The following is a 27,321-nucleotide window of genomic DNA, read 5'->3' on the forward strand; positions in this document are numbered from 1 at the left end:
AGCTGAAGCAGGTCTGGGGTTTCCGGCATAGCCCTGAGCGAAGGCTGTTAGCTCTCAGGGCATCATCTCCCTTCCTGTGGTTGCAACCCCTCCTTGGGATCATGGGGCTCACAGTAGGAGCTGGAGCTCTGTGTGTGAGACTGAAGGGCATTTGGGATCAGTGAGGTGGCACTGTGAGATCCAGCTGCCTCCTCTCTGTGGGCCAGGGATTCAGCAAGCTTCAGCTCTTCATTGCAGGTGAAAAAGGGGCAGCTAATTTCTGCTCTTGATTAATGAATCTGCCCAGGCCAATCGGTAAATGCGCCTAATCAGCCTTTTGCATGTGCAATGAACCGGTTTGCGCACATAACCGCAGGCATCTGGGAGCACCTGGGCACCTCACACGTTTTTTTAAATCTATCCCTTGAGATCCGTGTGTGCATCTATGCATGCCCAGGCCTCACCCTGCCCTCCCTCACACCTGTGTGTGCGCTGAAGTCAGGTCAGAACAGAGGTGGGGCTGGCCCTCTGCGGGGCCAGGGGTGTGCGCACGCGGCTTTCTTTGTGACCTGTTAATCTTCTTGGTGAAAGACACCCCTCTCCCTGACCTTCCCCTACAATCATTTGAAAGGCTGCAGGTTTTCCAGATGTAGAAACACACAAGCAGGAAAATATATGAAGTAGCCACCAAAACACCCCCAGCTTCCCGTGGCAGACCTGCCACAACCCTCTACAAAGCTGCATGAGTCTGGCTTGAAAAGGCCTTGTTCAGACCATTGTCCTTCAGTGGTGGAGGTATGGATCTGACAAACGGGGTTTGTCCTGCCCGCTGGCCTGGCCTGCACAGTGAGGGAGCCTTTGTTAATTTCATGGCATGCTGGTGATAATGCCCCTCCCCACACACCAGCTGGTTCACAAAAAACCTGAAACAGCCACCCCAGTGAGAGATCACTGCCCCCAGCCTCTGGCCTGGGTTCGGGGCATGCCTGCAGAGCTGTGATGGGACACCGATCCCTGCAGACTCAGTATTTACCACCCGAGGCCCTAGAACCAAGCGCGGCCCCGCTGCGTTCCTCGCACAGGAGATTGAATGGCACAGAAGGCTCTGCAGAGTGGCAAACGCTGGGTGTGTGCTGGTGCCTGGCATTGCTGCAGCCCTGGGGCTTTTGCATCCTGACGACACTGGAGTCCCAGGGAGTTTGGCCCTTGGCACTGGTATGAATCTGGCGTTTACCCTGCCAGGGCTGTTGCCATTGGCTTGGCCTGACCTCAGGCAAACACCTCATTCAGCTCCAGCTTTCTCCCTGTTGTCTCCAGCTCCTGCCGGCCCAGCTTCGCCGACGGGCTCCTTGGGATCCCAGGAGCTCTCTCCATCATGACCCCAACACTCTAGGGAGAATCCCCCGCCACGCTCACCCCATGGGACGCTGGGATTATTAACCTTCCTATGTCCCCTTTACTCAGAGGCAGAAGTGCATCTGCCCCCATGGACTGGCACAGCTGTGGCAGGCATTTCAGGGTGTGTGTGTGGGGGGGGGGAACAACGGGGAGGGGGCCCAAGGTCATTCCCTTAATTCCAAGGCCCAGGGAATGGCGGGAACAGACTTCACACAGGAATGATGAAGGATTGCGCCTGTGATCTTGCCATGCTCCACCTTACCCCAGCACCCCTGGCACGCCCCAGCACCCAGTGTGTGTTCCAGCAACCAGGGCCCCACCTTTCCCCCAGAGCTCCACATGCTTCAGCCCCACTTCCCAGGGCCCCCCTGTGCCCAGAGTAACTGGGGGTTGTGGTGCACTTCTGTACCCAGGGCACTCAGCCTGCCCTGATTCCCCCACCCCCCATGCCGTGGCCCCTCACACACCCTGCTCCCCAGCTCCGGCCAGTCCTCACATCCACAAGGAAGCTGCTCCCCACCCTCTCCAGCCGGGCTCTGTGCAACCCCTCCTGCACCAGGTGCCGTGCCCCTTTGCCGGTGGCTAGAGGCCACACCATGGGGCGGCTCCAGGCTGTTTGAGCTCAGGTACAGGTGAGGTATTTCAGCACCAACAAAGACTCCCGCCTGGAGGGGAGGATGGACTCCTCTGGGCCCATCTGTGGGGGTGCCAGGGAGGCAGCCTGGACGCAACTGGGGCACAGGGAGGAAAACTTTGCCACGGCATTGCCTAGAGGGGGAGCTCGTCAAGGCAGAGCGGGGCAGGTAGCACCAGCTGACCTCGCCAACCCCTCTGGGATGGGGGGTAGAGCGGGGAGGTGCGGGGCCATCAGTGCGAATGAACACAAAGGCAAAATGCTAAGAAGATACTGGACAGCCACTCTCCAGGGCAGCGGAAGGCCGGGCTTGGCTGGCGGCCAGTGGGCTCTGACCAGCGACCCCCTTGGGTTCTGGAAATGCACCATTGTGTCAGCCCCACGGTGGGGGTGGGGGGGCATGCTAGGCAGTTACATGGCTCCCGCGGTGGCCTACACCGTGGTCTCATACTCCAGCACCTCCTGCGAGGCCCCCATGCTGCGGTACTGCAGGCGTGGGGTAGCCGGAGAAGAATACTCCAGCGCTAGGATCGTCTTACGGAGCCGCCTGTCAATGAAATGGGCGTCCCAGGCAGGGTACTTCTTCCTGGGCAGATCTATTCGGATGACGGGCCCTTCTGTCCGGGGGGCGCGGGCAACAGGGGTTGGGGGGACGCTTGGCCTGACCTGAAAAACAGGCACGCAGCTGTCCCTGTCCCCTGGCACCCCTTCCCTCTCCCCCCCTGTAGTCCGTGGCAAGGAGCGTGGGGGGCTGGTGATTACGTCCTCCGGGGGTCCCACGCAGGCGGCCGGCGCCTTTTTGAAAATGCAGCCGCTGGTCTGGGGGCCGAACACCGGCCCGTTGGGGTGCAAGAGGCAGTAGTAGATGAACATGAAGAAGATGCCCAGGGCGAAGCTGGAGGAGACCACGCAGACGATGATTAAGGCGTCGAAGTCAGCGGTGGCCTGGCGGTCATAGTACATGTACCAGAGCCCGGTGAGGGCCGCGTTCTCCGCCAGTGTAATGGTGTAGTAGATGGCCATGCGGCAGCGGCTCCGGCCCTCCTTCACGTTGAACCAGCAGAAGATGTAGATGATGCCCACCACCATGTTGTAGATGATCTCCTCCCATTTGGACATGCAGAAGTCCGTCTCCCCCTGGATGATCCAGAAGGTCATGATGCACCAATGCGTGACGATGAAGATGCCAAAGTAGAGCTGGAACACGGAGGCAAAGAGGGCGAAGGCAATGGCGCGGGCAGCGATGGTGAACAGGTGCCAGAGGATCTGCACCACTGCCCCCTTGTAGGACATGGGCATCTTGTCCTCACGCGAGTCCCGCAGCACCTTTTGGTAGGAGGCGATCATCCACGCCAGGGACACCAGGGAGGCCGAGGCCGAGAGACCTGCGGAGACACAGAATGAGTCAGGGAGTTGGAGGGGAGAGGAAGGAGAGGAACAGGAGGAGGGGATGGTATGAGATGGGAGGAAGAGGAAGGGAACACAGAAGATGGAACATGGGTGTGGCCAGGCTGGATCAGATCCCAGCTCCCTCTAGCCCAGTGTCCTGTCTGTGCCAGAGCCCAACATCAGATCCTGCAGGGGAAGGGGTAAGAATCCGCAGGAGCAGATATGCGATAATCTGCCACCACATTAGGTCTCCTCCCGGTCCCTCAGTTAGAGACTCTGGCTTCAGCTCCAAAGCAGGAGGTTTTATGTCCCTTCCAGAATTTGACCATTAACTATTGACAGCTCTGGTTGTTTTCGTTATCCGTACAAGTGTCCAATCCCTTTTCGACTCTTGCTAAATTCTTGGCCTCAGCAACTCCCAGTGGCAGAGAGTTCCACAGTCTCCTCCCCCATTGTGTGAGAAACCTTTTCTGTCTCTCAGTTTTGAATATGCCACCTTTTAATTTCGTGGCACGTCCCCGGCAGTGACAGGTGATGAGAGGGGGCAGGAAGGCTGGGATGGGGGCTGGGTCGGCGGGAGTCGTCCCTTACCCTGCAGGGGCTCAATGTTGTTCTGTTGCACCATGATGCTCAGCTGCAGCACCAGCTGGGGGGCGCTCTTCAGGAAGGTCTCCAGCAGCCGCAGCATGCTGATGTCCGCGCTCTCGAACATCATCCTCCAGTAGAAGTGGCGCTGTCTGTGCTCTGACTGCCAGCGGCTCTGGAGGCCGAGGTACAGGGTCCGGAGGTACCTGTGCAGGAGGCAGGGAAGACAGCGGGTGAGACCGGAGCGAGCCCGTGCTCCCCACTCGCTCGACCCCTGAATGTCAGAGACTGGCACGCGGCCCTGCTGCCCGGCCCAGCCATGCAGTCTAGGCTTGGGGTAGGCAGGCAGCGGCTGGTCCGGGGGATAAGAGCAAGGCCACAGAATCCTGCATTGTGGGGCCAGGGTAAGGCACCGAAGTTTGGGAGACTCGAGGATCCTTCCAAGTATGTTCAGATTCATCCCGAGCAAGTTCATAGCTGGCCACAGAAACCCGGGATGGGGGAGACGAGTATCCTCCTTCCCCTCGCAGCGAATAGGCCAGCTGGCATCGTGCTCCCCTTTGGCCCTGCAGTGGAGCAGAGGGGCAGGGGGCTGCCCGGTTGGATACCCCGCCTTTGGGACGAGACATTGAAGCGAGGTCCTTTCTCGCTCTCCTAACGAGGTATCCCGGCGGCAGGGGAGAACAGCCGCGTCCAAGCCAGCGCCCCCTCTCAGTGAAGCAGCTGCTAATGCATGGGGCTCAGGATCTTCCTCCTTGAGCTCTTGCCTGCCCTGAGTGTTTAACTCACTGCTTTGTGACGCCCTTTGAGATCCCTGGGGTGCCAAAGGAACTCGGTAAAACTCCCACTCAGGTCTAATGTCCCATGCTCCCCCCTGAGGCTGACCCCGTTCTGCCAACACCTTCGCTGGGCAAGGTCAGACGCGTGACAGGACAAGTGAGTCCACTAGCAGATGCTTTCCTGTGCTCCGCCTGCTTGAAGTCTCTGTAGGAGCAGGATTTTATAACTGTACTATGAGAATTAATGTATGATTTGATTTCATCCTGCCAGCCATCCTTTTTGAATAGCAGAAAGGAATGACCCTCTGACAGACTACCAGTGTCTGTACTGATGTTAAGGCAGGGACAGACCAGCACAATCCTTATGCCTGATTATGGTCACCCTTTTGTTTTAGGATAAGTTATAATGTCTACTATGGTTTCCTATATGTATTACAAATTAGGCACTCTAGTTAAATATACATTTCTTTGTTTTAAGGTTTAGTAAGTAAGAGACAGGATCTTGTATTGTGTCTATGTTAAGGAGATTAGAGGAAGGCTTAATTTACAATGTCTTTCGCTCAAAATAAACTGACACTGTTTGTATTCTCAAAGGTCTCTATAAAAAGACAGTTTGTGTGAATGAGGAGTGTTTGCATCAGGAAAAGATAAGGTGTGAAGGCCGTTGTTATAGCCAGATGGTCAAGGAAGAAGGAGTGAAGAGATTTAAGGACACCAGAGAACCGTCAACGTGCATCCATAATGAAGGAAGGGCAGATTGACGACCCTGAGGTGAAGGCTGACACCCCTAAAGACAGGACAATTGATTAAATTGGAACCAGGACAGGATGACCCTCTCGGAGGTGTATTGGAATGTTTACATCAAAAGATACACGAATTAAGAAGTAACCGGTCACAAAATGACACAGCAAAATCCATAGACTTCAACAGAGAAAAAAGACTATAAGAACAGGGCGCTTGGCCATGGGACTTTGGGTTCATCTTGCCACGCTCCGGGAGCATCGGATCACAACCAACAGAGCCCTGCTCCCCTTTGCGACCCGTCTGGCTGGCCACTAGATTGATCCAGACTCTGGACTGGTAACTATAAACATCGACTGGCAGGACTGTGTGCATGGGGTGTGTGATTGAAAAGCACATGCTAACTGTTGTATTCTCAATAAATGCGGCGTGCTGCCTTCTGCCTTCAGTGCTGCCTTCTCCCTATAAAGATCCTGTGTACTTCTTATAAGTATAACATTTTCCCCTCTGGCTCTGCATGTTAATAGCTGTTACTGGCCATGGGACAAGTGCTGAGCTCTTCCTCCTGGGTGCAGAGGGCCCCAAAGGCAGCCAGATTGGTGCCTGGTGGGGTAGGAGGATGCCCGGTTCCATTTAGGGATCCCGTGTTGTGTGCCATGAAACAGAGCCCTGTGCAGACGCCCTGCAGCCTTGTACAGGAGGCTTTTGTGGCTGGGGGGAATGTGGGAGAGGTAGAGGACTGGTCAGCCTGACTGCCAATCAGCAAGAGAGTAACCCAAACCCACCCTCACAGGGATCCAGGAGAGACTGGGCATGCTGGGCTCGGGCCGGGACAGGAACTGGGCATACCCAGATGCCCTTGAAGGGGATCCCCTCGCAGGATATGCAGGGCATCAGTGGGTATAGAGTCTGGCTAGGCTGCACATCCCCACAGTTGCTCATGCCACAGAGTCTGGCCTCTTTGTATACTGAGTCCCAGTATCTTTCCCTGGGATATCACGATACCTTTCGCCTTGTGAACGCGGAGTTCTGGTCTATTTCACTGGGATCACACCCACTCTCCTCTCCAGCGTGAGATCCCTGGTCTATCTCGCTGGGTTGCACACTGACCTGGGGGGTGCAGTTTGGCAGCACTGATCTCAGAGGGAGAACGTGGCACCTTGGCTTTCGGAAGTGGATATCTATTTTTTCCCTAACCCGACTGAGGCCTGCCCCTCTTCCCCTGCCGTGCTGATCAGACAGGATAAAGGGAACAGCTGCTCTGACTGAGACCTCGGGAGCTGTATGCAGGAAACTCACAGGGTTTTGATGACGGAGCCTTCCCTGGCTCTGGCTGCTGCCATCACATGGCTTGTGCCTGCCATATGGTAGCCAGCGTGGGGTCAGCGGAGGTGTTTGTGTGGACACATGCTTGTGATTTACAAACAGGCCGTCTTTTACCTTGCAAACAGGGACTGGACTCCCTTCCCCCCCACAGCAACAAGCCCGGGACCAACCAGCTGCACTGGGTCTGTGGTGAGCCATTGCCAGAGGCCGAGGAAGAGGCTTTTGTGCTTTTACACTGCCCTCTGCTCCAGGCAGCTCCTATGCAGCCACTGGGCCACAGGAATCCTGTCTACATGACAATCTGAGGTGCGACTGTGGCATGTGTACACACCCCTAGCCTGGCTTTGATCTCACCATCTCCAGGAACAGCAGCAGGGAAGCTAGCGCTCAAGTACACCCCCAAGGCCAGTGTGTGCAGCCCTGCTGTTGTCTCTGCTATCACGGCTTCCCTGCTATTGGCACCGGAGCTAATTGGGGTACGTTTACGGTCACACCCCTGACTCCGGTGTAGACAGAGCCTTAGGTTAGCACAATTCAAGCTGCAAATTCCCTTCTGTCTTATAGCCCTGCCCCCAGGTCTGATGCGGGGTGACTAGTCTGTGGGAATTGTCCACAGCCATGCACATCAGTGAGCAATGGCTCCAGCCGTGTGAGCTTAAACACAAAAAGGAAGCTTACAAGAATTGGAAACTTGGACAGATGACTAGGGAGGAGTATAAAGATATTGCTCGAGCCTGCAGGGGCAGAGTCATCAGGAAGGCCAAACCACAATTGGAGTTGCAGCTAGCAAGAAATGTGAAGGGGAACAAGTAGGGCTTCTACAGGTATGTTGGCGACAAGGAGGTCAGGGAAAGTGTGGGCCCCTTGCTGAATGAGGGAGGCAACCTAGGGACAGAGGATGTGGAAAAAGCTGGAGTACTCAACGCTTTTTTTGCCTCTGTCTTCACAGAGGTCAGCTCCCTGACTGCTGCACTGGGCAGCACAGCATGGGGAGGAGACGAGCAGCCCTCAGTGGTGAAATAACAGGTTCAGGACTATTTAGAAAAGCTGGACATGCACAAGTCCATGGGGCCGGATCTAATGCAGCCGAGGGTGCTGAGGGAGTTGGCGGATGTGATTGCAGAGCCATTGGCCATTATCTTTGAAAACTCGTGGCGATGGGGGGAGGTCCCAGACGACTGGAACGAGGCAAATATCATGCTCATCTTTAAAAATGGGAAGAAGGAGAATCCGGGGAACTACAGACCCATCAGCCTCACCTCAGTCCCTGGAAAACCATGGAGCAGGTCCCCAAGGAATCCACTGTGAAACACTTGGAGGAGACGAAGGTGATTGGGAACAGTCAACATGGATTCACCAAGGGCAAGTCGTGCCTGACCAACCTGATTGTCTTCTGTGAGGAGATAACTGGCTCTGTGGATATGGGGAAAGCGGTGGACGCGATATACCTTGACTTTAGCAAAGCTTTTGATACAGTCTTCCACAATATTCTTGCCAGCAAGTTAAAGAAGTATGGGCTGGATGAATGGACTATAAGGTGGATAGAAAGCTGGCTAGATTGTCAGGCTCAAAGGGTAGTGATCAATGGCTCCATGTCTAGTTGGCAGCCAGTATCAAGCAGAGTGCCCCAGAAGTTAGTCCTAGGGCCGGTTTTGTTCAACATCTTCATTAACGATCTAGAGGATGGGATGGATTGCACCTTCAGCAAATTCGTGGATGACACTAAGCTAGAGGCAGAGGTAGATACTATGGAGGGTAGGGATAGGGTCCAGAGTGACCTAGATAAATTGGAGGATTGGGCCAAAAGAAATCTGATGAAGTTTAACAAGGACAAGTGCAGAATCCTGCACTTAGGACGGAAGAATCCCATGTACTGCTACAGACTGGGGACCGACTGGTTAAGCAGCAGTTCTGCAGAAAAGGAGCTGGGAAATACAGTGGACGAGAAGCTGGATATGAGTCAACAGTGTATCCTTGTTGCCAAGAAGACTAACGGCATATTGGGCTGCATTAGTAGGAGCGTTGCCAGCAGATCGAGGGCAGTGATTATTCCCCTCTATTCGGCACTGGTGAGGCCACATCTGGAGTATTGCGTCCAGTTTTGGGACCCTCACTACAGCGGAGGGCAGCGAAAATGATCAGGGGGCTGGGGCACATGACTTACGAGAAAAGGCTGAGGGAACTGGGCTTATTTCGTCGACAGAAGAGAAGGGGGGTGGGGAGAGATTTGATAGCTGCCTTCAACTACATGAAGGGGGGTTCCAAAGAGGATGGAGCTCAGCTGTCCTCAGTGGTGGCAGATGATAGAACAAGGAGCAATGGTCTCAAGTTGCAGTGGGGGATGTCTAGGTAGGATATCAGGAAACACTATTTCACGTGGAGGGTGGTGAAACACTGGAATCGGTTCTCTAGGGAGGTGGTGGAATCTCCATCCTTAGAGGTTTTTAAGGTCAGGCTTGACAGAGCCCTGGCTCGGATAATTTAGTTGGGGTTGGTCCTGCTTTGAGCAGGGGGTTGGACTAGATTAGAGGTTCTCAAACTGGGGACAGGACCCCTCAGGGGGTCGTGAGGTTATTACATGGGGGGTCGCGAGCTGTCAGCCTCCACTCCAAACCCCGCTTTGCCTCCAGCATTTATAATGGTGTTAGATATATAAAAAAGTGTTTTTAATTTATAAGGGGGTTCGCACTCAGCAGCTTGCTATGTGAAAGGGGTCGCCAGTGCACAAGTTTGAGAACCACTGGACCAGATGACCTCCTTGTAGAACTGATCAACGAAATAGTTTTTAATTGTTCACTTTATTAATATAACTTCATAAGCAAAGTTTTTTGAATGAAACAACATTCATTCATAAAACCGGTTACCCCAATAACTGGCTAATTGAGTTTCACTTTCAATCCAATTGTTTTACACAGTTTCAACATTGTAACTTCTGCTCACTGTTTGTCATTCATTATACTTGTCTATATTGTAACTTCTGCTCACTGTTTGTCATTCCTTACACCTGTCCATATTGTAACTCAAACTCCATTTCAGCTTGTCCCAAACTCCATTTTAAAATGCTCACTCCATTTTGTAAACCCTGCTGCAACCTTCATTTTGCAAAACCCGGCTGTAATCTGATGAGTGTAGTTTAGATGTGGGAATGAGGGATGGATGGATGATGGAATCAACCTCCAGCCCCAGCCTGTCCTGATGAAATAAAGTGTAAACGCCAACGGCTGAAGATGCAGACAACAGCCCTGACAAAGCAAGAAGAGTCCACCCTCAAAAGAAAAGAACAAAAGTACAACTGAAGAAACTTCAAAGCCAGGTCCCAGGCTGAAAGACATATGTCTGCAATTGACGGGTGATCAGTCACACCGGACCCAGAGGCAGCCTGACACAGCAGGACCTATAGACTCTGGATTCATACTAAAGCCTATAAAAAGGATGGATGCGATGGAAGACTTTGGAGGGTAACATTCTGCTGCCAACATGGAAGGGCATCGGTGCATGCCCAACAGAGACCCAGCTCTTCCTTGTGCCCGGCTTTCCTGGCCAGTGAGCCGCCACAAGCTACGAACCCACGCCACGAACCCAAGCTACATTCAGGACTGGTAACTATACAGAAGCTGCAGAACATTTGGGGTGTGTGGGGTGTGTGTATACACAGGTATTAGAAATTAGTTATTGGTCATAAATCAAATTGTGTTATAATAAATGTGACATATTGTCTTGTCCCCTGAAACGATCCTGTGTAGTTTTATCTGCATAACATCTTGAGGTCTCTTCCAACCCTAATCTTCTATGATTCTATGATCCTATGATTCCCTGCAGGGTGCCCTGCCTGACCCAGGCCATAACACCCCAGAGATCTGAGGTTCCCTACAGCAGTGCTCTGTCATCTCATGGTCTCACCCTTGCTGTTCATTATCTCACATTCACAGGTGCTCAAGGAAAACTGACCACAAGTGAGGGGAGCTGCAATGCAGCTTGATTCACAGCCGGTCAGTGCTGGAGCTCCTGCCTTACCCAGCTCAGGGGCCAGGTATTCACTGCCAGAGGCTCTCCCCAGCTGCCTGTGGCTCTCACCAGGGCACTGGGGACAAACAGCCTCGGTGCTCACAGTCAATTACATCCTCTGAATTATACACTAGACATCCAATTCCTCTCTCTCTCCTCGCCCCGGGAAGGAGGAGAACTGTGCCAGCTGGGGAGCTGGATCCCTGGGGAAAGGGCGTCCCGAGAGGGCATGGCTGAGCCCCAGTGGTGGAGCAGGGCTGAGGAGCTGGTTGCTGGTCTGTGCTCCACGCTGCTCTGCTACTCAAACCACCTCACGTAGGTGTTGGAAGGCGGGAGACAAATGACTGGGAAAACAGAAAGATTAAGCAAAAGGAAGTGGGACTATAAAGCTCCCTCCCAACCTAGTAAAACTGTCACGCAAACTGATGGCCTTTGTATCAGATTCATAAAATGCTGTCAGTCGACTCCATTAGCTGGTGAGTGCCAGGAGAAAGCCGTATCCCAGCACTTTAAGCCCATATATCAGCTCCAAGGAGGTGGGCCTGGCCCCGCTCTGGCTGCTGGAAGACACCAAGGCCTGGCGCCCCCCCTGTGGTGCAGCCAGGAACGTGCTGGCCGCCTCGGGAGAGCCTGAGCAAAGTTCATTTTCTCAGCTGCAATAAGTCACTGCTCCTGAGCGACTATTCCTGGGAAATGGGCTCCTTGCTGTGGGGGATTTGATAAAAGGCAGAGCGGAGACAGGGCCATATTTAGCCAGCGAACAGACAAATTACACTCCGCTGGCACCTTCAACACATACGTCTTTCCCAAGGAGCAAAGCCCCCCAACACACAGCCCGCGTGAGCACTCAGCTGCAGCTGCCATCTGTTCCAGCTGAGAGTTCCTCCTGGTTCAGTGCTTGTCTCCTCCCCATTCTTAGTGCAGGAAGTGTTGGCCCAACACATACAGAGCAGATCTCTTGGAAGATTTCAGTGCATGGAGAAGGGAAGGGAAGAATGGTCCCACCGAGCCCCGCGGGACTTGCAGCAGGAGTCTCTGGGTGTGATTTCCCCTCAATAACGCAGCTCCAAGCATGGCCGTGTGGATGTCAAGCAACAGGGGTTGGTGTTCCCAAGCCGGGCTACCTCCCAGCCTGTGCAAAACCCCAGTGATCTTCGAGCAGGGAAAGAAAGGAAGAACGTGCTGCAGCGGAAATCCTGGGCAGGGGCGATGTGCTGGGGAAGGATGGCAAAGGACGGGTCTAGAGTCCTTTTCCATAACAGCTTCTCACACTCAGCCCCAGCTCCTTCTGGCTGCCTTGTGCTAGGAGCCCTCTTTACCTAGACTGGGGCTACGGGAGGCTGTGGGACCAGAGGGGGTGAACTGCCCAGCGAATGCTCTCAAAGGGGTGGGGCACCAGTGCTAGAAAGTTCTGCCCTTGAAAAGATCAACTTTGCAAAGCCAGAAGTTTGGTATGGAGTGGCCCAGGCATCTGCTCTCGGGCGTGGGGTTGGCTTTCTGCTTGTATTCTTTTGGAGTCCCTGGCTGTGAGGGAGCTCTCAGATATTGGAGTCTGCTGGCACTCCAGGGATTAGGAATCAAAGTTTCTATTTCCATGGCCCTGCTATAATTCCCAGGGAGAGAAGCTAATGCTAGGCCAGAGCTGAGAAACCAGCACTCAGGAGCAGAGCTGAAGAAATACCTGATTTGTCAGTTTGGTGGCTGAACTGAAAAATCCCAGGGGAAAACTGGTTTGTTTCGAGCCAAACTGACTTTTGGGTGTCTTGGTGGAATAAAATACAGAAGAAAATACGTGGGGGTCAACATGAAATATTTCCAATTACACCTAGCCCTAGCCTCTGTTTGCCAGAAGCTGAGAATGGCGACGGGATGGATCACTTGATGATTCCCTGTTCTGTTCATTCCCTCCGGGGCACCTGGCATTGGCCACTGTTGGAAGACAGGATACTGGACTACATGGACCTTTGGTCTGACCCAGTATGGCCACTCTTATGTTCAAATGTCAAATCAAACCAGACATTTTAAAATGGTTCGTTTCAATTTTTTTAAAAGCAAAACGCTTCCAGATTTTTGATATTTTAGTTGTCAGCCAAAGGCATTTGCTGAATTCACTCTGAATTCATGGACAGTGTAGGGGTCCTGAAAAATGCATTTCTCACCAAATTTCCTATGTGCCAAAAATATTTCACCCAGCTCTGCTCAGGGGGCATGAAGAGAGGGAGTCCATAACAGGGAGTCTGGGGGCGACTTTGGACGAGTGGGCAAACAGGAGTGAACAAGGCAGGGTCTATTTACCAGCCACAGCTAGCTAGTGCTCACTCATGTGCTAGGAGTAACTTGAGGGTTAGGAAAAAGAAAAGGATGTCTTGTGGCACCTTAGAGACTAACAAATTTATCTGAGCATAAGCTTTAGGGTTAGGGTTGTATCCGCGACAGGCTGAGGGTCATCCAGCAGCGGCAGGTGGCCAGCAGCAGGTTCATCGGGGTGTGGAGTACCTAGACCATGCAGAATGCAGGGATCCAAGGAACGTCTATATCAGTCTTGAGGCCAAGCACCTTTCTGCAGGACAGAATCGCCCCAAGGGGGATAAAGGAGAGAGAGCAAGGTGCAAAGCTGCAGCTAGGACACACGGGCAAGACAAGAGGGAGCAGTGGAGCAATTCCTATCATTGTGCAATAGCCACAGACGCGCGCCTGTGAACACACCCAGAGGGGGATCGTTCCTCTTACTGGGCCAAATTCAAGCCTGGTGCAAACTGGTGCCTCACCATTGGTTTCAGTGGTGTTTTGCCTGATTACACCAGCCCTGGACTTGGTCCCGTGGTTTCTCAGTCCCTGGCTTATGGAGAAACACACTGTTCAGAGTGTGCAAAGAGAAAGGCATCACTGCCAGGTAGTGCTCCCTCAGGCGGCTCTCCCCAGCCCAGACCCACACATTCCACCTCACCCTCCGGCCCGGACAGCGCTCCACCCTTGGTCTCCTCCAGCCCAAACTTCTGCCACACCCGCTCCCTAGGGCAGGTTAACAGCCCCCTGAAAGCTGCTGCTCGGTTCCCCACAGGGACGTACCGTCGCAGCAGCACTCCACATCCAAATCCAGACCCACGGGACCAGCCCCCTTCTAGACTGCCCCTCAGGCAAGACCTGGGGTGCCACAGGTACCCCCACTCATCATGCCGCCCACCAGGCACGCAGCGACCCGCAGAGACCCACAGCTCCCAGAGCACGGCGGCAGGGCTTTGTGACGGAGGAAGAAGAGAGGGGGAAAGTGCAAGACGCAGCGAGGGAAGGGGAGCAGCTGAGAGCAGGTAGCAGCTGGCATCTGGGGGGCCAGGGCAGGGCCGCTGGGACCTGAACCAGAGCTCATTCTCAGACCCCCACCAGGAACTGGGAGTAAAGGAGCAGGAAGCCAGGGGCAGGCGGAAGATATTTGATCCTGCCCTGGGAATAGTGGCTGCTTTTTGCTCAGGCAAGAGCTCTAATAGGAGCAGTCATTTGTATACCGAAGCAGCCAAATGAATTTACCCCAGAGGGTGGGAAGATGCGGGGGAGCCGGTGGTACCGGTGCTCAGGTAGGGATGGGTGGGGAGGGAGAAGCTCCTAGAGATCTTGGGTCTTTCTGTGTCTCTCTCACTGCAGCCCAAGAGCCAAGCCTTCTTGGCAAACAAACTGCACAACCCTTCTCCAGTGAAACATGCACCACTCGCCCCTGAAACCACCTTTTCCTTATCCACGCACTGAGCTGGGTGCTGCAGGCCGTGACTGTCCCGGGCACTGGGGCACCCTCGCGGCTGCTGCTCTGTGCGTGGAGGAGGAGCTGGACGGCAGAACTCGCACAGCAGCTTCCCTCAGCCTTCTGTGAAGGAGACTTTCCTTCGCCTCTTGCACACGCTGGCAATGGAAACCCCCAGGGAAGGGAGGGCCCCGAAGGATGCTCAGGAGACAGCAGGGAGAGAAATTTGCTGGGAGAGGCAGATGGACTCTTGGAGCCTGAAGGTTCCAGAGCAGCTGAAAAGTGACAATTGGTTTGAAAGAAGAAACAGCAACGTGGGGTAATGTGGAGGGGTGCGTGGGCAGGGGTGGGTGGGTGCGCGCGTGGGCCCTGGAACCTGGGAGCAGCAGAGGAGGGAGAGACACCCCTAGAGACAAAGGAGAGATAGATAATGAGCCAGAAAGAGCGTGTGGCAGCTGGGCCCAGAGAGGAGAGACAGGGCCAGAAATCAGCAGGGCTGCCCAGGAGAGCTGCAGAGCACTGGGCCCTGTGTATGCAGGCACGGCCACTTGGGAATAAATCCAGAGCCCGCAAGGGACGGAGGCCTCGCCCCTTCCTCCCCCAGAGCCTGCCAGGCTGCTGTGCCAGGCTGCTCCGCCGGGGATGCGGGTGCGATGGAATGCCGCACTGCCCAAGGGAGCCCCATCCCGCAGTGCCAGAGCACCGCCAGCCGACTACCTTGCTGCGCCAGAGCCCGGCTGCCCACGCCAGACAGATGCCCACCTTCCCTGCCAATATTCTCTGGTGGGAATATGTGCCCGTGCTGGATTTAACCAACTATACAGCGCCTCTGCGGCTTGCAGAGCTGAAGCACGGCAGAGACACCTGCCCAGGAAAGCCTGGGACCCTGCAGAACTGGAGCCCTGCTGGAAATCCCCTCAGTGGTGGGTGAAGCCCCCTGCAGCTGGTGCACTGGAAAGGGGCATCTGGTCTGTGGGACAGCAAACACCAGGGAGCTGAATGAAAAACGGGGGGGTGAGAGCCGAGGGGAAGTAAAGCAGCCTGAGTGAGGCAGCCAGCCGAGGGACCGGGAGGGGAGAGGCAGAGCCGGGCAAGGCTGGGCTGGGCAGTGGAGCCCGGAGGGAGGAGAGTCGGGGCTAGGGGTATATCAGCGCAGACAGAGAGGAGCCTTTCTGCTGTCACTGAGCTGACAGCTCCCTGGCTGGCTGCGTTACCAAGGACACTGACATGTGACAGTGATTGTTAATCCTGTGCTTTCAATATTCAGCAGGGCGGGGGATTTACTGGGCTCTTGACAATTTTCCAGCCACTCGGAAGGGCCAGGATACCTGGCAATGACTCTTAATGGCGGAAACCTTCATCAATCACTGTGGGAAGGACAGGGAAGGGCCGGGATGACAGGAGAGCCATATCCCCGGGGGGAGAAACTCTGCCACCCTGCAAGCCACCCCTGTGCCCGCCCAGCCTCACGCCACGCCGGCTTTCTGTTTACAGGCAGGCTCATAGAAGCTGCGTAAGTACCTAACCCTCGAACCTGTGCACCTCGGCCCAGGGTCTCATTCCTGGCAGTCACCCTGAGCACCCGCACTGCGTCCAGCCCTGGGGGGCACGGGCTGAAAAGTGACTGGGGGTAGCTCCCCCACACTGAGCAGCAGAACCAGAGGCCAAGTCAAGGGGGGGGCTTGCAGCAGAACCCCAACAGACTCGCCATAGGCGCTAGAGGCTACCCCAGCCCTTATACTCTCAGGGTCCAGAGGTGAGGGGCAGGGACAGGCCCGCCTCCCCCCATCACTGCCCACTAGGAACTTCAACCTTGGGCATCAGGGGGCCCTGTCTCGCTGGAGTGGGGATCCACATGTGGATTTCTCAGGGAAGACCCACAGGCTACCCCTTTGAGTCCTTGAGGCTGCACCCCGGCTTTTCCTCAAAGATCAGCCCCTTTGGGCACCTGGAAAGGGATTGTGGGGGTTTGCACAGAAGAGCTAGTGCTACTCTTGGCCAGCCACGTGAGGGAGCTCACAAAGTCAGGAGGAGTCGTCCCCACCCTGACCCCTCGGGTGTCCCTGCTCTTTGGGACTGCTCTGCACCGGGGAAACCTAGGGGCTGCCCAGTAACTCGGCTCGGCTCTACATTGGTTCTTACACCATGCTCAGCTGAGCACCCGCCAGTCATGTATTAAGCAATGGGAGCTGCTAGTGAGATCCCCCATGATACGCAGGAGAGCACGTGTGCGCCTGGTGAAAGAACATAGCCGAGTACCTGCTCCACTTCCCCACCCCATGTACCAGCTCGTAAGAACCAGCCACAGCCTGAGGCCCTCACTGAGTTTTTACTTGGCACAACTCTCATCACAGTCAGGGGAGCTCTGCCGGAGTCAAAAGGGGCTTGAGTAAGAGGACAGCAGTATTTAGCCTATTCACACCATCAGCTCTGCACCAGCCCCTTCCATCTGGGGATCTCCAAGCACTCGAGAGATTAACCGAGCCTCAGTACACCCCGACAAAGCCAGTATCACTGTCATAGAATATGAGGGTTACAAGGGACCTCAGGAGGTCATCTAGTCCAACCCCCTGCTCAAAGCAGGACCAATCCCCAATTAAATCATCCCAGCCAGGGCTTTGTCAAGCCTGACCTTAGAAACTTCTAAGGAAGGAGATTCCACCACCTCCCTAGGGAACCTATTCCACTGCTTCCCCACCCTCCTAGTGAAAAAGTTTTTCCTAATATCCAACCTAAACCTCCTCCACTGCAACTTGAGACCATTGCTCCTTGTTCTGTCATCTGCTACCACTGAGAACAGTCTAGATCCATCCTCTCTGGAACCCCCTTTCAGGTAGTTGAAAGCAGCTATCAAATCCCCCCTCATTCTTCTCTTCCGCAAACTAAACAATCCCAGTTCCCTCAGCCTCTCCTCATAAATCACGTGTTCCAGTCCCCTAGTCATTTTTGTTGCCCTCCGCTGGACGCTTTCCAATTTTTTCACATCCTTCTTGTAGAGTGGGGCCCAAAACTGGACACAGTACTCCAGATGAGGCCTCACCAATGTCGAATAGAGGGGAACGATCATGTCCCTCAATCTGCTGGCAATGCCCCTACTTATACATCCCAAAATGCCACTGGCCTTCTTGGCAACAACGGCACACTGTTGACTCATATACAGCTTCTGGTCTACTGTAACCCCTCGGTCCTTTTCTGCAGAACTGCTGCCTAGCCATTCGGTCCCTAGTCTGTAGCGGTGCATGGGATTCTTCCGTCCTAAGAGCAGGACTCTGCACTTGTCCTTGTTGAACCTCATCAGATTTCTTTTGGCCCAATCCTCTAATTTGTCTAGGTCCCTCTGTATCCTATCCCTACCCTCCAGCGTATCTACCACTCCTCCCAGTTTAGTGTCATCTGCAAACTTGCTGAGAGTGCAATCCACACCAACCTCCAGATCATTAATGAAGATACTGAAGAAAACCGGCCGAAGGACAGACCCTTGGGGCACTCCACTTGATACCGGCTGCCAACTAGACATGGAGCCATTGATCACTGCCCGTTGAGCCCGACAATCTAGCCAGCTTTCTATCCACCTTATAGTCCATTCATCCAGCCCATACTTCCTTAACTTGCTGACAAGAATACTGTGGGAGACCGTGTCAAAAGCTTTGCTAAAGTCAAGAAACAATACATCCACTGCTTTCCCTTCATCCACAGAACCAGTAATCTCATCATAAAAGGCGATTAGATTAGTCAGGCATGACCTTCCCTTGGTGAATCCATGCTGGCTGTTCCTGATCACTTTCCTCTCATGCAAGTGCATCAGGATTGATTCTTTGAGGACCTGCTCCATGATTTTTCCAGGGACTGAGGTGAGGCTGACTGGCCTGTAGTTCCCAGGATCCTCCTTCTTCCCTTTTTAAAGATGGGCACTACATTAGCCTTTTTCCAGTCGTCCGGGACCTCCCCCGATCGCCATGAGTTTTCAAAGATAATGGCCCCATTTTACAGGTAGGGAAATGGAGGTCCAGAAAGTGGGGGGATGGCCTTGCCCAAGGTCACACAGAACCGCAGGGTCTGATCAGCGCCCTGCAGGATACAAACTGCCTGCTGACTTCACTGGGATTAACTTGCATTTTGCAGGGGGTGAACTGGTCCCTTGGAGTCCTTATTACTAACCCTGCTCACTAGCTCACCAACAGCACCCCCAGAGTCAGAGGCACCTGTGGAGGCTGCTGGAGAGGTGGGACTGCAGCAGGCAGCTCCTGGGAGCGAATGAAAGCAGAAGAGCAGAGAGGGGTTTATCCCAAGGTCTTCCCACCCCTCTCGCTCTGCTGCAGAGAAGAGCTTGCTCACGCAGCTCCTCACCTGAGAGAGGCTTTGCCCATGGCTGGGAAAGGAGAGCGACAAGGAGACCTGGGGAGAGAGCGGCCAGGCTCCCCAGACAGGTGCCTTCCTCCCACATGGCAGCAGGGGGCACAGGGAGCCTGGGCTCTGAGACAAGTGGCCGCAGCCAGCATTGAGTGGATGCACAAGCTGAAGAGAAAGCAGCAGGACTCCCTGCCAAGGTAAAGGAGGAGGTAGGTAAGGAGATGCAGGACTGGCCTTGAGATCGTGGTGTCTTGGCTTTACATTAATGGCCCCAGTCTTTGCAGGCCAGCTACCCATGAAGATTTCATCGGCACCAGCCAGCATTTGCCTCCTTCCATTCAACTGTGCTTGCCCTAGCCTCCTCAGGAGCACAGGCCCCTCCCAACCCAACCCAACCCAACCCAACCCCAGCATCCCAGTCTGCAACAAGGTCAGCTGCTTCCCAAGCACCCCTCATGACCAGGGATGGCTCTGCAGCACTGCCTCAGTTTCCCTATTAAGCAGCCCTGATAAAGAAACTCCACACAGCCAGGTCAGTGCTGGACACATGGCTTGGCGCTCCAAGAAAGTCACAAAATGAAGTTAACCCCTTCCAGGGTAACAGGAGTCCACTTAAAATGTCCCAACAAACAAAACATTCTATTGCCCTGCATGGGCTTTTCTTCAGCCCACCCTCTGGGCAGCATTCCCAGTCCCCTTCTGGGCCACCTCTCAGTCTCTCCTCTATTGAGGACTCAGTCTACATGCTGGTTCCCCTGGATCACCTTCTCCTGAGCCTTGGCTCAGGGCCTCTTACAGGAGTGAGTGAACAGACCAGCCTGCTACCCACTTCCTGTGACTCCACCCCCACATTGAGCTCACGCTCAGTCCTTTTATAAGAACCAAGTGTTTATTAAAGCACCAGCTGACCCCCTTTAGCCCCACCCTCTGAGGCTAATTAATTATGGCACAAGTGGGGCTAGCCCCATCTCCCCTTAAAGGGGCCAGTCACCCTGGGCCAGGAAGCTAAAGCAGGCACAGAGGGCCAGGACCTGAGGAGCAGCGACAGGCTAGGTCCCATCAGAGAGGCTCGGCATAAAGGCTGTGTCCCCATGTGGGGCTGAATGTTCTCATCTCTCCCTGAAGTCATTAGGCCCCCAGGACATTCAGCACCTGGCAGGATCAGGCCCTGAGGTGGCGAAGGGAAAGCTTAAGCATCAGCCAGGGGAGATGAACAATTCTTGGTCTCCACCAGTGGCTGGCATCTCCTGCGTGAAAGGGTTAATTCCCAGTGCGACACATAGACGGTTACGCAGTGCCCTGCAGAAGGTCCTGAAAAGATGCCAAAATTGCTCGCTCGCTAGCGTGTTGGACTCCGAGCGCCCAGCCCCGTGGCTGGTGGAGAAAAGCTCTTAGCAGCGACTCCTGCAGTCAGTGAAGCCTCTCAATGGAGTGTGAGGACAAAAGGCCATTTTTCCGGCTCAGTCTCATTCTCAAGTGGTGGCTCGGGATAGAGCCCTTAGGAGTTGCTTTAATGGCCTAATTTTCTTATTTCCCAGCCCCACTCTCTTTGTGAGATAGTTACGAGTCTCTCCTGCTGAGAGTCACAAAAGGACCTTCAGAACATTGGCAACCGAACAAAACATTAGTGTCAGCAAATAATGTGATTTTAATAGTTCAATTCCAGTTTCATTATGTGCCAATTACTGCTGTGTGCCGGCCTGGGACCCTGCAGCCAGGCTCCCCGGCACCAATTTGTTTGTTTGCATTAGTGTAAAAAGGAGGCTTTAATATGCAGCGCTGAAGGAGCTGCTAATTCTAGCGTTTTGTGCCACTCACAACTCACTGCTCCCTCGCAGACAGGAGATGCTTCCTCCACCAGGCCCCAATCTGGCAAAGCCTTAGCCACCTGCAGTAGTTAAGCACATTGTCCTGGGATCTCAGGGCCCACGGTGTGTTTGGGCAAGGGAGAAAACAGGGCAAAGTCCTCTTGTATTTCCTGGGATCCCCTCTCTAGTGAGGAGTCCAAGTTCAGCTCACAGCACCAAAGGGATTTGAACACCCAGCCACAACGGTGGCTTTTCCTCTGAGGAAAAGCAAGGGCCCATTTTCGAGCCAAGTGTGAATATGTTTGCTGCATACTTCTGAAAATCCCTGACCCTCCTGTCCTGATGGAGAACTGGGGCTTCTAACCATAAAATACAAATAACATAACACTCAACCCACCTTTAACTGTATTTAGCATTTTTCCTCTTCACAGCACTTTACAAACCCTAAGTCCCCCCCTGCCCCAAGGTAGGATTACCCCTGTTCTGCAGCTGGGGAAACTGAGGCACAAAGCACTGTCCAGCCTTGCCCAAGGCCACAGAGGGAGACCGTGCCAGGAGTTCCTGGTTCAGCCCACACCTCTCCCTCTGCGAGTGCCAGCTACACAATCTGCTGTTTCAGGATCTGAAAGCTCAGCACAGGGAAGCCCCACTGCTCTTTTCCCTCCCATTGCCCAGCTCTCTCCTGCACAATCTGAGGAGTGAAGAGGGAAGCCTGGGGCGGCTGGCAGAGTAGGAGAGGGCTGACAGGGCATGAGCTCAGCTCACTGCACTGGGCTCTGGCAAGGACAAGGAGCTGAAAACCATCTGTTCCAAATCTACTCAGCCCATTGTAATGCGAAGGACAACCGTGAACACTGGCTACCAGGCTGCACCGTTCCCAGCTCCCGCTTCCTGTGCCAGCTCCTTTCCGCCTGATCTTCAGTCAGAAAAACTGCACACAGCCTCCTGAGAAGACTCAGGACTGTCCTCTAGTCTCACTCGCTCAGGTCAGGAGTCAGGAGTAACTGCACGGAAAGCAATGAAGTGATGCTGGGGTAAAAGTAGCTGACATGAGATCAGACTCAGGCCCTCGGCTTTTCAGGTAGAGCCACCAGCCCAAGCCCCAGCACTCCAGCTCTGTTGTGTTATTTGTCACCTTGCACCAAAACTGCTTGTTGCAGTTCTGCGTCAGGCGTTATTCCGAGCGCTGGTGACAGAGGCAAGGGCTGGAAGGATGGTGTGGCTGGAGGAGCCAGTGACTTGATCTCGCGTCTCCAAAGCAGGATCAGGTTTGGGGGTCCCAAATAAATCTTTTAAAAGCCGCTCGCTGAGCACTGGGCAGAGCACGCCACACTGCAATCCAGCAGACAGGAGGGAGCTGAGTACTTCCTTCTCTGGATCAGAGGTGAAATCCCCTCTGCATCCATTGTCCATGTCACTCACCACCTTGTTAAGAGCAGAGGGAGAGGCTGCTGCAGCTGCTGCTTGGAGATGAACGGTGCGACCACCACGGTGTATCAATCACGCACTGCCTGTGGCTGCAGTTTGTCACGGCTGTGAGCCGCATCTGCATCTGCCCAGCATGCTGCCCAACTCTCGGAGCTCGTACGAGGGGGGCCTGGAGGAATGGCTCACTTTGTACTTTGTGATTCCTCCCTCCTCTTCTCCCCCAGGGGGAGGTGGGGGTGTTTCCCAGTAGATCCACGGAGCCACAGATCTAACAGCCATTCCGCAGGAGTTCAGCTCTCATTGTGAGGGACATGGTATAAATACATAGACGGACAAAACTGGGGTCCTTGCCCCTCCCCTGCTCTGCCAGTGCCATGCCCCCAGGCATGCTCCCTGCTCAGATACGGGGAGACCCCCTGGAACGCAGCTCTGTGGCGGAGATCCCTCCATTCGTAGCCCAGCGGGCCGCAGAGCCACCCCAGCTTTGCTCTATTCTGTGGCTCCATCAGGGCCTGCGGGTCTGGCCCTTTGCCTTCCACCACCAAATAAATGGCCAGGAAAGAAAGTCACTCTATAACGTTACTGCTTTGGGACTGAACAACTGACCCGCATGTCCGGCCTACGGGTGAGCAGGCCAGACGGGCTCAGAGCCGCCGGGGGCTGAACATAATCCATACGCTTAGTCACGCCTAGTGACCAGACCACGCACAGAGGTGATGGTGTCTGCTGCAGCCTCTGAGCCAACTGACCCTATTACAGTCAATGGCAAGACTCCCACTGACTGCAATGGGGACAGGTGCTCAGGCTCATGCATGGGCTCTCTGGGTGCGGGAGGCTCTGAAGAAGCATTTGGACGGTCAGCCTCGGCCATGTTCTGTGCTGGAGCGTTGTCTGGGGCTGAAGCTCCGGGGGTGCTAGGCACCTTGCAGACCTTGCTGTGCATTTATACCAGCTGGCGCGTGGTGCTTGCTGTGCATTTGCAAGCACTGGGTGCTTCGCGTGCTGCCGGGCAGCCTGCAATAAGGACTGGGAATGAATAAAGATAATTCTGTTCTCCGGAGGGGGAAGGGGTGTCAGTCTGATAGCCAGCTGGCCTAGTGGTCAAGCAGTGGCTGCACAGATCTTTTCGGCCTGGTGCTTCTAGAGGGGGTCCTGGCTGGGTAGTATGTGGTGGGCCTCAATCTCCCTGAGTGTCCCTTCCACTCCCCTGAGGGGTCTGTCATGGGGTAGGTGCAGCAGAGCAAGGTAAGGGGACCCAGGACCACCCACCTCACCAGGTCCTGAACCAGGGCCCTAGTGGGGCCTTACAGTGTCTGGACCAGTTTTTGCCCAGCCCTGCAAATTATACTCCCCACGGGTCGCTTTCTACCAGGCTGTGGCTCCCTCATTTGGGGCCTGGACAGAGATTTGGAGCCTGGACAGAGATCCACTTCATCTGCCTGTAGGACAATGTCCCGTTCTTCACAGGCTCTTGTGAGTTTCCAACTCCCAAAGGGGAGGAGCAGCGGGGAGATCTGGATCACGGTGCCCACTGTAGGCTTAACAAAACTGTAATCCCTCCTCTCACAGCTCCAGGTGTCAGCCTCACCTCCTGGTGCAGCCTGTAGCTCCTTCCCCTGGCCTGCCAGTACCCTTTCAATCTGTTCCTCCACCTGGAGCATGTCCTGCAGCTGCTCAGGGACAGGCCCCCCCTGCCTTGCCTCTGGGTTAGCGCCGTCTGTAGACTCCATCACTTTCTTCAACAATGGAACTTTACTGAGTGGTCAAACGTCAAGAACGAACGAACGAACGAAAGAAAAAGAGCCAACCTCACAGGCGATGCACTAGAAACCTCTCATGTAAACTGACGGACTGGAACTTTACACTTGGAAAGGCAGCAAACAAACATTTCTGTCCATTTCAATGCACACATGTAGCCCATTGTGGCCAGGCATATGCCAGCCGTGGTTCCCACAGGCCAGTGTATGTGACACCGGGGTTTTCTTTGCTGTCCCACCATGTGGAGCGGTCAGAATAAGGATGCAACCCATGATGCCACATGGAATGTCGGGGGGTGTAAGGACCTGCTACCAGGGAGTTCTCCAAGGACTGCAAAGGGTGGGGAGTCGGGGATGGCTGGACCTGTAGGCCAGCCAGGGTCTTCAGCATTTGGGTTTGCTGCCCGAGAAGACCTCTGATGTCCTGGTGCATCTGCATCTCCTTTCACTGCTGGGATTCCTGGGCCTTTCTCCTGTCTGCTCTTTTCTTCTCCATAACGTCTGCCATGGTGGCCCTCCAGGCCCTTTGTTTGTGGTCTGATGCAGGATCTCGCTGAACACATCCTCCTTAGTCGTCTTCTTGCTCCTCCTCTTTAGGGCCAGGCGTTCTGCGGGTGTGGAGGGGGCACCCCTCAAGCCTGCAGCAGCTGATAAAAACTGACAGATGCATCACAGGATTTACAGTCACAACGGAAAGGGAAAGAGAAGTTTTAAAACTCCCTTCCCTTGTTCTCAGACAAGCTTGTAATAAGACATGCCACTTATCGCCACTTCAGCTTTGGGTGGGGGAAAGGAACTTCGGTTGCATGAAACAATCAAATTTCAGCCCCTATTCCATGGGTAGGAGTACAGGGCCCTGGCACTGAATATTGGCGCTATTTTCCACAGGTGGTGGGGATTTTAGCTGATATCTCACTCTGAAGGATAACAAAAGCCCAGAGAGCTCAGCTGCTACTTGCGTCCCGAAGCCGGCCGGACCTAGAGGCCACTGCCTATTTACTGTAATCGTGCTAGCCAAACTCATGGCAGAGTGGCATGGGAAAGTGTCCTACTGGCTACCGCAGAGGAAGAAATAAGGCAGCTGTCCCTAGAAGCCTTCGCGTTATGATTGCAGAATATCTCCAGGAAAGTTTCATTGAGATCTCTTGGGAGGATACAAGGGCCATATGTGCATAAACAAACTGTTCCACGTGGCTCCCTAGCCTAACCCTGCAGGTGAATGAAAAGCACATGGCAGCTCGGCCTCTTGTTTGTTGTGCTTCTGTCTCTTCTCACACATGAGTAAAACCGTGAGAAGTTGATTCCTGGGTCTTGTTAGCTTGGGAACAGGCCAGGCACCATCTTTATATTTAAACACTGTAAGGAAAAATGCATGCAGTCATTTACCCTGGTCTCTTCCCCTTCATCAGTCTCATCTGTCCTCGGCTGGCGGGACTGGCTGGAGACTGGTGGAGTCTCGAACAGGTCTTGGCTCGTGGCATGGCTGCACCGCCTGCCACGTCTCCCTCCTCCTGCTCCTCGCTGTTCCAGGCAGGGGTCTGTGTCTCAGGGTCTCGAGAGGTATCCACAATGGCCTGCCAGGTGCTGGTGGGGTCTCTGCCGAGTATGGCCTGCAGCTCGCTGTAAAAGTGGCAGATCTGAGGCTCAGCATCAGATCGGTTGTTGGCCGCCCTGGCCCAGTGGTACGCCTGCCTCAGTTCCTTTGCTGTCCTGTGGCACGGCTGCTGATCCTTGTCGGACCCCTTTTGCCTGCATCCCTGGTGCGAGCTGTTCATAGATGTCCATGTTTCTGCGGCTGGTCCGTCGCTCAGCCTCTTCTCCCCCGCACCCCGGGGCCGGGAGATCCAATACTCCTGTCTAGGCCAGGCAGGAGTGCGGCCGGGGCGCGGACCTGGCACGGGCAGTTGCATATGGCCAGGGAGTCCTGCTAAGTGTGCTCGCCACGCTGGACAATCAGGAAACGGCATTTCAAAAAGACTTGGGGGAGTTCTGGGGGTGGCGTCTACTCTCTGTGACCGCTGAGCAGTGGCGTTCACCATTGTGACCAGAGCCGTCACTGATGCAGGGAATGGGGCATTGTGGGACAGCTGTTGGAGGACTGCTAGGTCGACACAGGTCAAGCAGTGTCTACACTTGCACTGCGAGGACCTCAGCAGGTTGGTCGGGGTTTGCTGCGTGGCCCTAATGGAGCGCGTAGGACAGCGGGTGACACGGTGTAGACATGGGCACAAGTACGTTGATGGAAGGAGACTCATGTCGACCTGCGTAGCGTAGACCAGGCCTAATTAGCCCCACCTCTCATGGCATCACAGAGGCTAACGATGAAAAGGACCTAGCAGGTCATAACCTATCCAGGGCAGACTTGCTCTCTATGCTCCCCAGACAGACTCATCTCTTCGGGGCAGGGACCATGCCCATTTGTCTGCCCAGTGCGGCAGGACACCCTGCTATCAGTCCCTGCACACTAAGGAGTGAGAGGAGTGGATGGGATGGACAGATACACAGACAGACTCTCAGCTCAGAGCTGGCCTGTGTGAAGGGACAAGTGCTGGAACAGCATGTGCTTTATCCTTTGTGCTTTGGGGTGAGAGGGGCATAGGGAAGAGTTGTCAGCAGCTGCAGGGAGTGTGGGATTACGGTAGTGTCCACCAGCCTTGTTAGTCAGAGCCCAGGGCCCGCTGTACAAGGAGCTGTACAAACATAGTAAATTCATAATCCCTTGCACATAATCCCTTGCCTTTGTGGGGCTAAGGAGGGCTGAGCCCTCAGGTGGGAGGATCCCAGCAGGGAGGAGAGGTAGCTGCCAAGTACTAGGAGGAGGGGTGAACAAAGCAAAGCCCCCAGCTGTGGGACTACACACAAGGCAGCGAAAGCACAGCCCACAATTGCAGTGATGTGAGCCACAGGCTTCCAGAAGCCCACTCAGCTGAAGCATTTCAGAGCTCTCTGCTCCCCTTGTCCTTAGGGCATAGGCAGTCTGGATCCACAGGGAGTCCCCCTCCCAGGTCTGTGCAAGGGAGCCCAGACACCAGTGACCTTATCCTCTTGATGTAATCAAACTCACTAATTGGGCTTGTCATTGCAATGACACTGCTGTCTGCAATGCACAATGGCCTGACATGCACACAAACCCTATGGCAGTGTCTTCCCCTCCATGCAGCCAGCAGCTGCTGTGCACAGTTCATTACTGGAACAAAGGGAGAGGGGAGGGATAAGGAAGCACAAAATATGCACATCTGCTAATACAATCTCCAACTCTTCAAGGATTCAACAAGTGACCCTGCCTCCCTCCCTCCCCCGCCCTCTGTTTTCATTGCAGGGCACAATTATTCTCCCATCATTCTGTCAGTTCTATGGATCTCATTAAAACAAGATTTCATCTCCCATCAACTTGCGAGAATGAAATGCT

General features: G+C 54.4%; 1 protein-coding gene across 1 annotated transcript in view; it reads right to left on the minus strand.

Annotated features, from left to right (window-relative positions):
• Positions 1 to 2,443: 2,443 nt before the first annotated feature.
• Positions 2,444 to 27,321, minus strand: part of XKR7 (XK related 7) — a 31,179-nt gene continuing 6,301 nt past the window's right edge. Inside the window, exons 2-3 of the mRNA XM_077832382.1 lie at positions 3,992 to 4,191; positions 2,444 to 3,396 (exon numbers count right to left, since the gene is read on the minus strand). Coding sequence (XP_077688508.1) covers positions 2,444 to 3,396; positions 3,992 to 4,191 — 1,153 coding nt within the window. The remainder of the gene's footprint in view (positions 3,397 to 3,991; positions 4,192 to 27,321) is intronic.

Source organism: Eretmochelys imbricata, chromosome 13 (assembly GCF_965152235.1).
Source record: "Eretmochelys imbricata isolate rEreImb1 chromosome 13, rEreImb1.hap1, whole genome shotgun sequence".
NCBI lineage: Eukaryota > Metazoa > Chordata > Testudines > Cheloniidae > Eretmochelys > Eretmochelys imbricata.